This window comes from Narcine bancroftii, chromosome 9 (assembly GCF_036971445.1).
Source record: "Narcine bancroftii isolate sNarBan1 chromosome 9, sNarBan1.hap1, whole genome shotgun sequence".
NCBI lineage: Eukaryota > Metazoa > Chordata > Chondrichthyes > Torpediniformes > Narcinidae > Narcine > Narcine bancroftii.
This window is the reverse complement of record NC_091477.1, coordinates 96,320,860-96,338,573: the sequence shown is the minus strand read 5'-3', so window position 1 is coordinate 96,338,573 and position 17,714 is coordinate 96,320,860. Positions and strand designations below refer to the sequence as shown.

The window sequence follows — 17,714 nt, the reverse complement described above, 5'->3', positions numbered from 1 at the left end:
CAAGGATAACCGAGGAGGTAGTGATGGCTGTGTTGAAAAAGATAAAGGTGGATAAATCTCTGGGACCGGACAAAATATTCCCAAGGACACTCAGGGAGGCTTGTGGACAGATAGTGGGGCCATTAACAGAGATATTTAGGATGTCACTGGCCACGGGGGTAGTGCCAAAGGATTGGAGGGTGGTGCATGTGGTTCCGCTGTTTAAGAAAGGGTCCAAATGTAAACCTGGGAATTATAGGCCCGTAAGTCTGATGTCTGTGGTGGGCAAGTTGATGGAAAGTGTTCTGAGGGATGGTATTTACAAATATTTGGAGGTACAGGGATTGATAGGGAGTAATCAGCATGGTTTTGTCAGGGGTAGATCATGCTTGACAAACCTGAGTTTTTCGAGGGGGTTACAAAAAAGGTTGATGAAGGGAAAGCTGTGGATGTTGTCTACTTAGACTTTAGTAAAGGTTTTGACAAAGTTCCCCAAAGGAGGTTAGGAAAAAAGGTGGAGGCATTAGGTATAAATAAGGAGGTAGTGAAATGGATTCAGCAATGGTTGGATGGGAGGTGTCAGAGAGTAGTGGTAGAAAATTGTTTGTCCAATTGGAGGCAGGTGACTAGTGGAGTTCCTCAGGGATCGGTCCTGGGTCCACTATTGTTTGTTATATATATGTTAACGATCTGGAAATAGGGGTGGAGAATTGGATAAGCAAGTTTGCGGATGATGCAAAGATTGGTGGTGTTGTGGACAGTGAGGAAGATTACCATAGATTAAAAGGTGATTTAAGAAGGCTGGAGGTGTGGGCTGAGAAATGGCTGATGGAATTTAATACAGATAAGTGTGAGGTGTTACATTTTGGAAAGGCAAATCTACATAGGTCATATGCATTAAATGGTAGGCTATTGAGATGTGCAGAGCAACAAAGGGATTTAGGAGTGATGGTAAATAGTACCCTCAAGGCTGATACTCAGGTAGATGGTGTGTTGAAGAAGGCATTTGGAATGTTGGCCTTCATAAATCGGAGTACTGAATTCAAGAGTAGGGAGGTTATGATGAAATTGTACAAGGCATTGGTGAGGCCAAATTTGGAGTACTGTGTACAGTTTTGGTCACCAAATTATAGGAAAGATATAAACAAAATAGAGAGAGTGCAGAGAGGGTTCACGAGAATGTTGACAGGATTTCAAGGTTTGAGTTACAGGGAAAGGTTGTGCAGACTAGGGCTTTTTTCTCTGGAGTGTAGAAGATTGAGGGGGGACTTGATAGAGGTGTTTAAGATTTTAAAAGGGACAGACAGAGTAAATGTGGATAGGCATTTTTCAATTAAGAGTGGGGGAGATTCAAACTAGAGGGCATGGTTTAAGATTGAAGGGGGAAAATTATAAGGTGAACAAGAGGGGAAATTTCTTTTCACAAAGGGCGGTAGGGATGTGGAATGAGTTTCCAAAAGACGTGGTCGAGGTGGGATCATTGGTTACATTTAAGGAAAGACTGGATAGTTACATGGATAGGAGAGGACTGGAGGGGTATGGACTGGGTGCTGGTCAGTGGGACTAGGACGGTGGGGATTTGTTACGGCATGGACTAGTAGGGCCGAACTGGTCTGTTCTGTGCTGTAAGTGGTTATATGGTTATATAACTTATTTATTTTTAAAAATGTAATTTATAGCAATTTTTCATTTATGCTGCCACAAAACAACGAATTTCATGATACATATCAACGACAATAAATTCTGATTCTGACGGACGTGGTGGGTGAAAAGGCCCATTTCTCTTCTGCATGACCACAGGACTCCGGTTCTGACTGTTATCATTGGTTTGCAAATTGATGCTTGGCACATCCTACTGGATGACCTTGCACTGTTGCAGACAAAAAAATTGATGCCAGCAATCAACGGTGACTTTCTGAGGGCTGCAGACATCCCTAGACCTTCCATTTTAAATACTCAGCTTTTGACCTACTTTCACTGCAATCTGCATCATGCAGTTTTCTTCTCAACAACCAGCTGCTGACCACATTAACAATCTTCAAATCTCCCGGGCAACAGCTGAGCCAGGCTGGTTGGAATGCAGAGGCCATCAAGGGACAGGCCACAACCAAGGTTAAGGCAGGAAACCTGGCATGAGGGTGGGATCCAAACCAGACTGAAGTGCAGGGCTAGAGACCTCCCCTACCATGTATGCTACTGGTAAATGTCCAGTCATTAGAAAATAAATTTGATGACCAGAAGGCAAGATTGTTTTATTAGAGACAGGAGAGATGAATAAAATCTCAGTTGTTTGTTGCACTGGGACCTGGTGAACAGAGATTACATTAGGCACTGCTCTCCACCCAGAGGGTTTCACCATTCACACACTGGATTGGAACTTGGATGCCGAGAGAGCAAGAGAGAGCAAGAGAGAGTGCGCGAGATCAAGTGAGAGAGCATGCTAGAAAGCACAAAAGAGAGAGAGAGAGAAAAGAGAGAGAGAGACCCAGCTCACAAAATAGCTGGCGGAAATGCATGACCTCCCACACAGCGGGAAACAGCAGGCAATGGTGGAAATGCTGGCCAGTTGAAGGCTGGTGCTGCGATGATGTCACTCCTGTCTTCAGAGACAGGGAGTGAATATAAACAGAGCTGGCAGAGCAATAAATCAGTCTTCGACTGCGACCCGACTATGTGTGTGTGTGTGTGTGTGTGTGTGTGTGTGTGTGTGTGTGTGTGTGTGTGTGTGTGTGTGTGTGTGTGTGTGTGTGTGTGTGTGTGGTTCTTACTCCACATTTTGCATAGCGCGCACGCTATAACTGAATATTTACTTTTTCTTCTGTACGGTATTTCAGTTTGTTCATATTTCTTAAGAATACAAAATAGAGAAATGTAACTAATCTTGTTTTGCTCTACTGACAAGTTGAACTCTGTCTTTGTTCGCAGGAAAAAGTATTTCAGAGTTGGATGTGATGTCATATATGTTCTCTGACAATAAATCTAGACATTGAACAACAAAATCTGACCTTGAGGAGATCAGTGATATTTTTGTATACCGATGAAAACAATGCATCAGTGGACATAGTGACACCATGACATAAGCACTACATAAAGAGATCATTTCTTGCTATTAGTATTGTTCAAAGCTCCTGTGCTCTACATAATGCATTCTAAATTAGGTGAGAAGTCAGTTATTATAACAAGTACAAGTTTCCAGGATGCTCGCAACAATCAAAGCCCATGTTAGGTTGTACAAACATTTCAATGAAAAAATTGAAAAGTTAGAAAAAATTTCTGGGCCAGATCAGCCATGATCTAAAGCTTTTCAAGGAATGCCTACCTTGAACTCCCTTCAGAAAGCAAAAGAGTTTTTTGGGATTCTCTCTCCCTGCCCCCCATCTGTAACCCCTGCTGCTCTTAAGCTCTATGACCATGTACTCACCTTCTTTCCCCTCCACCTTTCCAGTCTTTCCCATTCTCCCATCCCTTCCCTTACCCACTCAGCCATCCCTCCTCCCCCAATCACTGCCGTCCCCTCTCTCCATTCTACACCTATCATCTACTGCCTTTACCTACCCCACACCCCCATCTTTTCTTCAGACGCCTGCCAGCATTCTCTCATTCCTTGATGAAGGGCTCAAGTCCGAAATAACAGTGATGTATTTTTACAGAAAGGAAATTGTTGGACCTGCTGAGCTTCTCCAGCATTTTGTGCTTTTACTTCAATCACGGGGTCTATGGATTTTCAAGATTTAAACTTGAGACAGCAGCCACTGGCATTGCTCAGGCAACTCAATAAGATGACCTTCTGTGAAAGGTTTATAAGCTCACTTCAATTGGATGCACTTGCTTGGACAACTATGAAAATGAAGCTTACCAGCCACTTCATGAATATTATCAATTGGCAACTTGACAAAAGCTAAAAATTCTGAAATTGTCGACGTGAAGGCCATGGCAAGAAATTTGGGGTATTGGAAACTTGATAACAAGAGTTAAAAGTTGTGTTCATGTGTACATTGTTTGAACAATGCAGATGAAAACCACCCATGGAACCATTCCAGAAAGTCCATGTTCTTATTTGATAAAATGGAAATTATATTTTTGAACATCTTGAGTATAAAACATAATTGAAGAGTTTGGGCACATCTCGACCATAATTGGAACAGGTAAAGAATTACAGAGTCGACATACCCCAATTTCATGGTGAAGCCTTTGCTATTTCTGCTTTAATTATTTCATTGTGGATCATTGATGGTTCTCTGGCAGATCAGTCTTTGCAGGCGACTGAACTCATGTTGTGTGCGGAGGAAACATGGCCTCCCTGCCTGTCTGGAATGTGTGTATTGCAGGTGGTCATGTGTCCTCCCCGTCTGAAACATTTTTGGAAGTCACATCACCTGTCAATCAAGGATGGACACCGGCACACTTTGCGGGTCATTAATGGCGAGAAGCACAGATACAATATCAACACACAGCACTTTCTTCCTCTCTGCCTTATGGTTCAAGCCCCAAACATTGCCCCATGATAGGTCACTACTGTGGACATTGCTGGAAATATCACGGGTATGGCGCGCACTACACTGAAGCTGACCTGTAGTATTGTGATAGATCAATACATGCAGAGAGCCACAACCCTGTTGGTCCAGGGAACTGAGTGTCTGTAAAATTCCCTTTTTGTAGTATGTGAGCAAGTTAAGTATAGGTTTACTGTTGTCAGAGTCAAACCGAAGACTGAGGCGAATGTCTATATCACTGCTTAAGTGAAATAGTGATTGAGTACCCTTTAATGTTCTCCCTGTTTGTTTCCCATGTGTTAATAAAAACTACATTTGATTGTAGCACTTGTGTCCAGACTTGTCTCTCTGTGAAACCACCAAACCTGATACTCTTCTCAACGCAACAACTTGGTACAGCCTATCCTATGGGGAAAGTGAAAAGGCAGCAGGTAAAAAGGCATTGTTTCACTGTACAAAAATGAAACTTTGACCAAGTCATTCAGGGTCAGACAAGTGAGCAAGTATAAAAATCAACAATCCGAGCTTTCAACAACCCAACTGTGAATGGGACCAGGGTGCAGTTGTCTAAAGCTGCAGTTGGTATCGAAAATTATTTTGGAAACACTCATAAGGATCCTATCAAGAAGCATAGATATGGACATTGAAGCCTTGCACGATGATGTATCCACAGCAGGAACAGATTCAGAATAATTGAACATTCAGGAGCCACAGAATAACAAGAGGTAGCAAGTTCCACTACACCAGGAAGAAGTACAATTTCATAACCAGTGCACAGCTGAGGAACTTGAACTGACCAAGAAAGCCAGTCAAAAGACTGAATTTGTTATAATTAAATGGACCCTGAAAAGTGTTTACGCAAGAACCAGCTGAGGCATCCATGTAAGGGGAAACTTCACATTAAATTTTGGAGAAACATTTCTTTTGTTGTAATGCTCTCGAAATTTTGGAAGCATTTTGTTTTGGTCGACTGCAGTGAGTTCTGAAACTGCCCTTTCAAATCTCCTGGTATAAACAGGATACGCTTCAAATCGCAAAATACATTTCCAGTTGTATTGGTGGTCACTAGGTGTAACCTTTAGCACCAGTTCACTTCACCTTGAACAGAAATGATGGTTATATGATCAATTAAGTAATTTGTTGGAAGTCAAACTCTGGGCACGACTGCCACATTCAACTTTATATGGCACAGCTTTACTCAGAAATAATTGCAAATGTGACACAACTTCAGGTAAAATGGAGTTTACAGTGATTACTACCCCCCCCCCCCCCCCCATACACACACACACACACACACACACACACAGGTCACATGATGCAGTTTCTGGGCAAGAGGGTGCTCTGCAAGATTCCTTCTTTTGAAAGTGCATGAACCTCAAGTTATGAACTTTGGTTCCTCAAAACTGTTATCTAGAGTCAAGAAGCAAATATGACTCAAGGTGAATGACAAAAATATATTCATCCAAACAAGCAACCCGGAACTCACAAGTCCTCTTAAACATTACTGTAATAATTTCACACTACTTCCTGTAACTTGAGGATCTACTACATGGGGAAAATCAGCACTTGAAATAAATCCTGTCAGGTTCACATTCACATCTGCCAGGTTATGACGAGTGGCTGGCAGATGTGAACTATGTTTGGTCCATCCAATTAAAACAACAAGTCTACATTCGTAAAACGCAGCTCTAAACATGCAATAGAATTTAGTGACTTAAATGACATGAACAATTAAAATGCAGATCAGATGAGATTACGCTGGGATTAAGTTGGTCAGTGAAATTGATTTTAAAAAATTAGCAGCTCCCTCCCTTTACTCCTGCTGGGCAGAAAGTTTAGAATTAATACCTTTACTTCACATCAAGATGTTTCATACTACCATTTTTAATAAATTTACTTGTGGTTATTTAAATTTATTTATGCTATAAGGTAATAAATAATTCTAGCTGGCAAGCTGATGATAATAAAATATAATAAAATTTAAACAAATAACATTTTAGTTTATAAAGTATCTCAACACAGATGATTACCGTATATACTCACATAATAGTTGGGTTTGGGGAACCAATCTTTCGGGTTAAATTTGGGGAGAGTCAACTTTTACACGAATACTTTTGACCTCAGTAAGTACCTGTGTCATTCAAGGAGATGGGAACTTGGATGGATAGATGGTTGGGGTGGGGGAAAATCATTCAAGGAGGGGGCGTTGGGAGCTCAGATGGGCAAGTGGCCAAGGTGAGGGTTCACAGTCAGGTTGCTGGAAGCTCGGATGGGAGAAAAATAGGTTGGTTGTGGGGGGGGGGGGGGTGGGGAGGGGTGGGGGGAGGTTGACTTTTACATGTTATTTGGAAAATGTGTAATTTTTGGTCCAAAGAAGGAGGGCCATCTTTTACACGGGATCAACGTTACATGAGTATATATAGTATTCTTCGTGTAAAAAAAAAACTCAGGTTCAATGTTAAGTCAAGAAAACAAACCTGGAAATTATTCATGCAACTCCATAATGAGATGTTTTACAGTTATATCCATAAATATGAAGGAAATTTAATAATTAAGAACTCTAGTCTGATCTGCATAAAGCCCTGATAGAAATAAAGTTGGACTGTCAAGTCCATTATTTAATTAAATTTGAAAGTCCATTTTAAAATCACATGCCCCTTACCATCACATTAAGTTATGGAAAGAAGTTTCTAAGAAAGACTTTTGCACACTTTGTTAAGGTTACTTAAAGTACAATTTATAAACAAATCATATTACAACAGATTGTCAAGTTACAGGTTAAATATTTCACTGATGAGGGAATCACAATAAATGAAATCATTTGAAAAACATTTTAAGGACTCTTGTTATACAGTGATCATATTGGGGATCAGAGGTGGAAAGGGTGAGCCAATTTAAGTTCTTGGGAGTTACCATCTCGGAAGATCTTTCCTGGAGCCAACACACTAATGCCATCGTAAAGAAAACACGTCGGTGTCTCTACTTCCTCAGGAGTTTGCAAAGGTTTGATATGACAATGGAAACCCTGGGAAATGTCTATAGATGAGTGGTGGAAAGTGTGCTGACCAGCTGGATCATAGTCTGGTTTGGGGACACCAATACCCTCGAGCGTAAAGCCCTGCAAAAGGTAGTGGACACAGCCGAGGACATTACAGGCAAACTCCTTCCTACCATCAAGAACATCTACAGGGAACGCTGCTGTCAGTGAGCAGCAATCATCAAGGATCCACACCATCAGCACACGCTCTGTTCTCGTGGTTACCATCAGGAAAGAGGAATAGGTGCCACAAGACTCACACCTCCAGGTTCAGGAACAGCTGCTACCCCTCCACCATCAGACCCCTCAACAACAAACTCTATTTTGAACTACTCTTTGCAGACGATGCCGCTTTTGTTGCCCATTCAGAGCCAGCTCTTCAGCGCTTGACGTCCTGTTTTGAGGAAACTGCCAAAATGTTTGGCCTGGAAGTCAGCCTGAAGAAAACTGAGGTCCTCCATCAGCCAGCTCCCTACCATGACTACCACCCCACCACATCTCCATCGGGCACACAAAACCCAAAACGGTCAACCAGTTTACCTATCTCGGCTGCACCATTTCATCGGATGCAAGGATCGACAACGAGATAGACAACAGACTCGCCAAGGCAAATAGCGCCTTTGGAAAAACAACCAACTGAAAAACCTCACTAAGATTAGCGTATACAGAGCCGTTGTCATACCCACACTCCTGTTCGGCTCCGAATCATGGGTCCTCTACCGGCATCACCTACGGCTCCTAGAATGCTTCCTCCAGTGTTGTCTCCACTCCATCCTAAACATTCATTGGAGCGACTTCATCTCCAACATCGAAGTACTCGAGATGGCAGAGGCCGACAGCATCAAATCCACGCTGCTGAAGATCAAACAGCGCTGGGTAGGTCATGTCTCCAGAATGGAGGACCATCGCCTTCCCAAGATCGTGTTATATGGCGAGCTCTCCACTGGCCACCGAGACAGAGGTACACCAAAGAAGAGGTACAAGGACTGCCTAAAGAAATCTCTTGGTGCCTGCCACATTGACCACCGCCAGTGGGCTGATATGGCCTCAAATCGTGCATCTTGGCGCCTCACAGTTCGGCGGGCAGCAACCTCCTTTGAAGAAGACCGCAGAGCCCACCTCACTGACAAAAGACAAAGGAGGAAAAACCCAACACCCAACCCCAACCAACCAATTTTCCCTTGCAACCGCTGCAACCGTGTCTGCTTGTCCCGCATCAGACTTGTCAGCCACAAACGAGCCTGCAGCTGACGTGGACATTACCCCTCCATAAATCTTCGTCCGTGAAGCCAAGCCAAAGATACATCGTGTACAGTTTATTTTTTGCAATTTTTTGGTAATTCTGCCTGGTCCACAGGAAAAAGAATCCCAGGGTTCTATGTGATGTCATGTATGTACTCTGACAATAAATCTGAAATCTATATATTCATATGACTGCTCTGCTATTCATATATGCATGTATCAGGCAGAATTACATTTTAAAATAAGAAGTATGAATGCAATGTAACATTAGTGCCAGACATTGTTGTTTAGTAAAAGCTACTGTCTTTAAAAGAAAAATAATCTGACAGTTCTACCTGTCTTTGTATATACAGTACATGCTGCAATACAAGATCATATAAAAGTTTAAAAATATATCTATGTAAGAAAGAGATGTAAAAACATGACAGAAACTGCAATAAAATGGATCAATCTAGTTTGCAGTGGGTTATGAAACATACTACAATGAATTTTCAGACAATGCACACTAGGGTAAGGAACTGCAAAGAAACTGAAACACACAGATACTTTGCAAGCTGTACACCCTTAAATAGTTTGAGAAGATGAAGGGTTCCACAAATTTGGTTCTGACCTCCATTGCATTCAGTTATGGATCAAGGTTCTGGGATTTATTGGATAGCTGTAACAAAAATCTGGCATTGATGCCTTGGACCAGATAAACCCTTGCTATGCGACAAACATGTTTGTATGGCTAAACAATTTTGAATCCTACGGGTGATCATCTAATGTAATAACATGCAAGGAGTGATTTTAAGTCTCCTTGTCTAGAATTCTGAGTTTAACTTGTGACCCATGGCTGCCACTGCAGTTAATTTGCAGTCTAACTGTTCTGGTTTAAAGCTGAGTGCATAGTCTACGGTTCCATTTGTACTGAGTTACTGATATCAAAGACATTTGTACCTCTGCATTGAATGAGCACAGGTCATTCTCAGGATCAGAGATTACAAGGTGAAGAAGTAAATCCTGCATCAATTTAACATTGTTGGTTTAATATCAAAAATTAATACTAGAACAGCCTCTGTTGCTTTTGGCATAGAAGAGATTACTATTAAACATGACTCATAAATAAAATATGCCATTTACATTCAACACTAATCACTTAATTAATTAGACAGTCTAGTGCTTGAGGCAGAGTACAATGAGAGTATAATCTTTGCCCTAACAATGACAAAATCATGTATTCTGGTATTCTGATCAGTGGAGCAGCATTTTCCCTGAACAACAATGCTGAACAGATAAATGAAATTTTGGTTTACAGTCAGTTATATCCATTCATGGGATTGGCCAGTAACAGTGATATAGAGCAGCGTTTCCCAAGCAGGGTTCCGTGGAAGAACTAGATAGTAATAACTAAAACTTGTAAAACTAAAACTTATTTAAATTACTTTTTACCTGTGTCTTTAAATTGCTGTGGTTTTGTGATGGCAGCAGATAGTTGCCTTGAAGCTAACAAAACAAAATTGCGTCTTGAGGCCTGATGTCAGGCCTCGATGCCATTTTCAACCAATGAGACTCAGATTTTTTTTGGCGCAAGGCTGGCCACATTTTAAAATTTAAACTGAAAGATATTCCACCTGCACAGTACTCTATGGAGAAAAATGGATAGTTGGCTTAATAAAGAACAAAGAAGACAAGATAATTCATCAGAAGCAAGTACTGAGGTGCCACTGTTTTTTCATGAAGATTCTTACATGATGCCTTGATCTGAAAAATCAAGTGTAAAGAAACAGATGTAGCAGGTCTTCCAGTGCTGTTATTCTTTGTGTACACAAAGGAAGATGTGCTTTTTTGTGAAACTTTGCAAGGGCACACAACTATGGGAAGTTTTTAACTGCATTAATAACTACATGATGAGGAATGTCATTCCATGGAAAAAGAGCTCACACATCTGCACTGATTGCCCCTGTGAAGAATATCCGTTCTTGGCAAAATCTGCTTTGCATGGCCTATTACCATTTCTCACGACTTACATGTGCAAGGCTCGATTTTCGTATTATGCAGCAATGAAAACAAAATACAGAAACTAACTGATGTCGCTTCTGATACAAGGATACATCTATCTAAATATTGTGGCCAACATTAAGAGGATCTGTGAGGACAATTCCTTTCGTCCCATTAAATGTAAACTAGAGGCAACCAAATGATTTTGATGTGGAGAATGGTGAATTTATTTACTTTCTTACAATGCTTGTGTAAACTGTAATTGACAATTGGGGTTCCACAATTTCCAAGTGCTCCCCAAAAGCGTTCTGCAAGCTAAAAAGTTTGGGAAACCCTGATATGGAGCATTAAAACCCCCAAACTATTTCAAGATTTGGTAAGTAATGAAATCGTCACTTTTGCTCATTTTCTCAAATTACATGACATAGAATCAAGATATCAGCAAGAAATAATTAGTGGACACAAAAAAGAAGCCACCAACATCTAATGGGCATATCATATTGCATCAAACAGGAGTAGATTACAGGATAAACTTCAGGCAAAATTATGCTATAAATTTACAATATGGAAAAGCAGATATTATCAATTCATTAACTAATGCACATCATCATTAATTTAAACCCCAAACAAAAAATAGCAGAAGTTTACTTACTTTTGTGAGTGGGACTGTAGCTATTTCCCCTGCCTTTTCAGATCTAGAAGGAAAAAACATTTTTTTTTAAGAGGATATGAAGAGGAGATTACATCTGAAGACTTTATAATTCAAAACTCTAAGGAACACAGAATCAAGTGCTACTTAGATTTTTGGTGTTGAAATTAAGCAGTATTGCTTTTGGTGGGCATTAATATGGGAGAGGAGGTAAACCACTCTTCGAAGAAACCATCTGACATTCATGCCATCAAATAAATGAAAACTAGACATTTTTTCCATTAGATAGATGACAAAGTTAAAATATCTATTCATTTACTGCTTCAAAATACGAGGTCTACTCCAGAAGATCCAGAAACCGATCAGAACTTGCAAGTAGTGGTTACCCCGTGCACCTGTTGTCCGTGTCCAAATCCAAGCCTTTGGACAGCACGGTTCATGCAGCAGTTAACACAACATTGTTACAGCACCAGTGACAGGCTTCGAATCTGGTGCTGTCTGTAATGAGTTTGTACGCTCTTCCCATGATTGCGTGGATTTCTTCTGGGTGCTGCAGCTTCCTCCCACCCTTCAAAACATTCTGGGGATTGTAGGTTGTAATGGAAGGTTTAAACCGTGTTTTTTACTTTTGCAGCCTTTGCTTCTACAAGGCTGAGAACCTGCTTGTTTTTTAGAATCAGCAGACATAAGCTAAATTCCACCGAGGGGCCAGAGATGCAGATATCTGATGAAAAGACATCTGTGTACCAAGAACATTTAATCTTCCTGCTTGTTTTGGTCACAGACTGTTAGAGGCCCAGCCTTGATGCAAAATAAACCATTGTATTCAAAGTGATAAGCTGAAAATTACGTTATTCGATAGAACCCTAGGCATGCTAGCTTGCTCGCTTTTCTTTCTTTCTGTGCTGGGAATAGGTGCTTGGGTAAGCAGTTTTTGGGTAATATAAGCCATGGTCCCGCTGCTGAAGTTTGAGACTCTCCGAGAGGTGGCAACATCTCTCAGCAAGAAGAAGAACTTCTAGAGTCCAGCTAATGTCCCAGTCGAGGGAGGTGGAGAAGCTGCCCCGACAACCTATTACAAGTGTGCAGTCGTTGCCTCACTTCAGCAGGTTGGGACCAGTCCAGGCATTGATAAGTATTATTGGGAAGGGCTGTCTCTTTTTGCCTGGTATTGTAACCCATCAGCAGACTGCTTAGCTTTCACACATCTCCAATCCTACCTTCTCAAACGTTAGATGGATTGAGCCAAATTGAGCAAAATTATTGCCTGGGATTCCCAAAGAAACTGCTGGCAATCAGGTGTTCAGACATCAGCAATTCTTTGACCTGCATACAAGTGACGAATGATGAAACTCCAAACTATATTGAAGGTAAAATGTAAGCGCATTTTGCCATTTTCCTTACCACTGAGCTCAGTAGCAAAGCACAAGGTGCTGGAAAGAGGACTTGAGTGAACTTTGCATCCAGCCTATAAGCTTCATGTCAGACTTCAAAGGTCTTAACTAGTCTGTCCCCTGGTTGGTTCTGTGATGCATTTCCTCAAAATATGTCCCAAGTGCACGGCATGAACACATCTTCCAAGTTAATTTTATCCATCTAGAACATGAAGATGTACTTTGTCTGAAAGCTGCTCTTCTTTCCGATTAATGTATTGTCCACTGATAAATCTGCTATTCCAGGTACTTTAAAAATGATCATCTCTCTCAAAATCTTTTCACCAGTAGTCTTGGAATATTTGGTTTTCTGACATGCAGCCAAATCTATCAACATCTGATCTATTTATTATTTTTGTCTTTGCACATTAAGATAAATAATTTAATTTAAACTGTTCAGCAGCTTACATACTTTTTCCACTATTTCTCTTGAACTCACCAACTCCCTCTTTAGCCACATTCCAAATAATACTCAAATTTCTATTTGCCCTATCATGTTACATTTTCCTTTTTCATTTATAACTCGCACCTTACCCTAACCATCCACCTATATACACTTAAGAATGATGCATAAATGCTGAAAGAGAATTGCAATCTAGAGGTATTAATCTAACAGTGAAATCTACTCCACATCATGAGCAAAACCACAGATAGTTTAAGTACAGAAGCAAATTCAAGAAGTAGTGATAACAAACCTTACAGCAGAATACAAAACAAAAATGACCTTGTCAGAAATAGGTCCAGATGCCCTGTTGATAAAACGACATTGTAGCTGAAGGTACACTCATGTGGATTTCAATGAAGTGGAAAACAAGAGACTTCCAGTGTTCTATACAAAGCTTTCCACACCAGCAGTAATGCTATTAATAATTTATATGCTAGCTTGTTAATGCAAAAACATTACATCTGGGAATTATTTTAATAAACAGTCCTAAAACTATGAGCCACCAGAACAAAATACAGACATAATAAATCTACAATCAATATAAATTGTAATTATTCTACATTCCTTATTTGCCATTCAAGAAACACAGTTTCATTAAAGTAAGAAAGAATCAACACAGGCTCATCTCAAGGATGCGTGCTTAGTCCACAGCTCTACTCACTACACACCCATGACTGTGTGACCAGGAACAATTCCAATACTATTGACAGATTTGCTGATGACACCGTAGTTGTCAGCAAAATCACCAAAAACAATGAGGAAGTGTTCAGGAGGGAAATAGATCAGCTTGTTGAGTGGAGTCACACCAACAACCTTGCACTCAAAGTTAGCAAAACCAAGGGGATGATCGTGGACTTCAGGAGGGCTCAGTAGTAGAGGGTCAAGAACTTCAAACTCCTAGGTGTCAATATCTCCGAGGATCCATCCTGGAGCCTCCAAGTCCATGCAATCACAAAGAGAGCTCGGCAGCAGCTAGAGTTTGTGAAGTGCTTGAGGAGATTCATCAAATATATGTTACTGAAGACTTTCAAAAACTTCTTCAGGTGTACAATGGAGAGCATTCTGGCTTGTGGCATCACTGCCTGGTACGGAGATGCCAACGCTCAGGGCAAGAAAAAATGCCAGAGGGCTGTTAACTCGGCCTGCGACATCACAGGCATCAGATTTCACTCGATTAAGGACATCTACAAGAGGCGACGTCTTAAGAAAGCAGCCTCTAGCCTCAAGGACCACCCCTCCAAAAAAAAAACCCAGGCCATGCCCTTTTCTCTCTGCTACCATTGGTAAAAAGGTACAGGAGCCTAAAGACGAGGACAAGGACAGCTTCTTTCCTGCTGCCTGCCATCAGATTCCCAAATGATCAAAGAACCAAAGCCGCTGCCTTACTTTGACTTATGTCCACTATTTTTATTTATTTTTGTATGGTTTATATGAACATTTGCACTGTGACGCTGTCACAAAACAACTAATTTCGTGACTTGTTTATGACAATAAATTTTGATTCTAAGTAAGTGAAACAGCTCATTTGTCCTATTGTGATACAGTATTACAGAAATATAATGAATGCTTATTAACCAGATTTTCTACAATTTCAACAAATGAATTTTACAGTATTTTTAAAATTTATAAATTAGCTTTTTTTATTTTCTCTTAGCCATTTCAGTATTTCCTGGCTATTAGTTCTCTCTTTTCTTTGGCTTGGCTTCGCGGACGAAGATTTATGGAGGGGTAATGTCCACGTCAGCTGCAGGCTCGTTTGTGGCTGACAAGTCCGATGCAGGACAGACAGACACGGTTGCAGCGGTTGCAGGGGAAAATTGGTTGGTTGGGGTTGGGTGTTGGGTTTTTCCTCCTTTGTCTTTTGTCAGTGAGGTTGCTGCCCACCGAACTGTGAGGCGCCAAGATGCACAGTTTGAGGCGATATCAGCCCACTGGCGGTGGTCAATGTGGCAGGCACCAAGAGATTTCTTTAGGCAGTCCTTGTACCTCTTCTTTGGTGCACCTCTGTCACGGTGGCCAGTGGAGAGATCGCCATATAACACGATCTTGGGAAGGCGATTGTCCTCCTTTCTGGAGACGTGAACTACCCAGCGCAGTTGGATCTTCAGCAGCGTGGATTCAATGCTGTCGGCCTCTGCCATCTCGAGTACTTCGATGTTAGGGATGAAGTCGCTCCAATGAATGTTGAGGATGAAATGGAGACAACGCTGGTGGAAGTGTTCTAGGAGCCGTAGGTGATGCCGGTAGAGGACCCATGATTCGGAGCCGAACAGGAGTGTGGGTATGACAACGGCTCTGTATACGCTAATCTTTGTGAGGTTTTTCAGTTGGTTGTTTTTCCAGACTTTTTTGAGTCGTCTTCCAAAGGTGCTATTTGCCTTGGCGAGTCTGTTGTCTATCTCGTTGTCGATCCTTGCATCTGATGAAATGGCACAGCTACAACTAAGCGTTTGCACATAACATTCTATGTGACTACAACAAATAAGCATGTTTGCCCCAGTTACATTCTCGCTCTCCTCAGCATTCTTGCTTCTATCAATGAATACCCCCAGTAGATACAACTTCAGAGGACAAAGATTTGGTTGATAGTATGGGAATAAAACACAGAAGCACTCTGTAGGACAGAAAAGGAAGAAGAAATCTTGAGTGATATAAACTGAATGCCAGGAAGTGATTTTAAACAAGAAAGCCTGCAGATACTGTGATTGCCATTTAGACAAAAGTGCTGGAGAAACTCAGCAAGTCATGCAATGTTTTTTTTTAAATTTTTTATTTTTCACACCATAAATCACATTAGCCATGATATACACTTTTTCTTTTTCACACATATACAGTGACTTTTTCTCCCCCCACCCCTCCCTCCTCCCAAGCCACCCCCCAACCCCCCCCTCATCCATTTTAGGTATACAATCTAGGTTGCATTAAACCAGTCAGACAATGTTGTCATTCAACAAAAATACACCAGGAATTCTACTGAGTCCATTCTTTTCTTTCCTTCTCCTTCCATCAACTTAGGTAATGTTTGTCCCCGGTAGGTTTTCGCTATTGTATTTAATGTAAGGCTCCCATATTTGTTCGAATATTTCAATATTATTTCTTAAACTATATGTTATTTTTTCTAATGGAATACATTTATTCATTTCTATATACCATTGTTGTATTTTCAAATTATCTTCCAATTTCCAGGTTGACATAATACATTTTTTTGCTATGGCTAGGGCTATCTTAACAAATCTTTTTTGTGCATCCTCCAAATCAATTCCAAATTCTTTGTTTTTTATGTTACTTAGGAGAAAGATCTCTGGATTCTTTGGTATATTGTTTTCTGTTATTTTATTTAATATCTGATTGAGATCATCCCAAAATTTTTCTACTCTCTCACATGTCCAGATTTCATGCAATGTTTTTTATGTAGTAAAGATAACAATACATAACCAACATTTCAGGCCCGAGCTATTCATCAAGGCATGAGCTACCCCTTTAACTTGGCCTGAAGTGCTTAACAGTAGCACATTCTTATCATATTCCAAAATCAGTTTGATCTGCATTCATGTGGTGAGAAAGTGGAAAGAGTTAAAGGAGAAGTTATTGAGGGTGAGATCAAGTTCTGCCGGGCAGAGGAGGGTGGTGGTGGAGGGGGACTGGTTGGGTGTGTTGTTATGAAAAATTAAAAAAAAGGGCTTTGAGACTTTCAGTATGGGAAATAGGGGTTGAATGTCCACAGTGAAACTGAGGCACTTGAGTTCAGGGAATTGGAAGTTGTTGAAGTGATGGGAGGCATGTGAGGTTTCGTGGATGTAGGAAGGAAGGGACTGGACAGTGGGGGGCGGGGGGTTAAAATAGAGTCGATGCCCAAAACATTGGTTATGTATCTTTATCTTTGCTACATAAAGAATGCTGCGTGAATTGCTGAGTTTCTCCAGCATTTTTTGTTCAAACTATATGCCAGGAAGTGATTATTTACTTCAAAAGACATGCAAGTAATCTGAAGCTGATAAACTGTTTGAAGGGTACCCAGAGTGTGACAAATGAAAAGTAAGGCATTTTCATGGCAAATGAATGGCATAAACAAATGGTGAAGCCCAATTAAAACTGAAAGCATGAAGGGGCATCAGCTCAACCTGGCCTAGAGTGCCCAATAGAAGCACATTCCGAAATCAGTTTGATCTGCAGATTTTTCTTGTGGTGAAAAGACAGCACCAAAGGCAAAGATATTGCTTTGGAAAGATATAAAACAATTGTTTTCTATGATAAAGATCCATCATATGCATTGGAGATAACACATCATAGCAAGCCACTCAATTCAGGTCTGTCATCAAACACCTTGGTTGAGAATGCAACAATGATTATATTATCACATAGAGGTAGTCCCTGACTTATGACCATAATGGGTCTGAAGAATCGGTCGTATCTTGGAATGGACACAAGTTGGAATTGTGCCTTCGTGCGTGGAAGA

The 17,714-nt window shown here is 40.8% G+C and overlaps 1 protein-coding gene across 1 annotated transcript in view; it reads right to left on the bottom strand.

Annotated features, from left to right (window-relative positions):
• LOC138742472 (uncharacterized) overlaps window positions 1–17,714 on the bottom strand; it is a 250,679-nt gene that overhangs the window by 67,438 nt on the left and 165,527 nt on the right. The window contains exon 13 of the mRNA XM_069896948.1: window positions 11,384–11,426. Coding sequence (XP_069753049.1) covers window positions 11,384–11,426 — 43 coding nt within the window. The remainder of the gene's footprint in view (window positions 1–11,383; window positions 11,427–17,714) is intronic.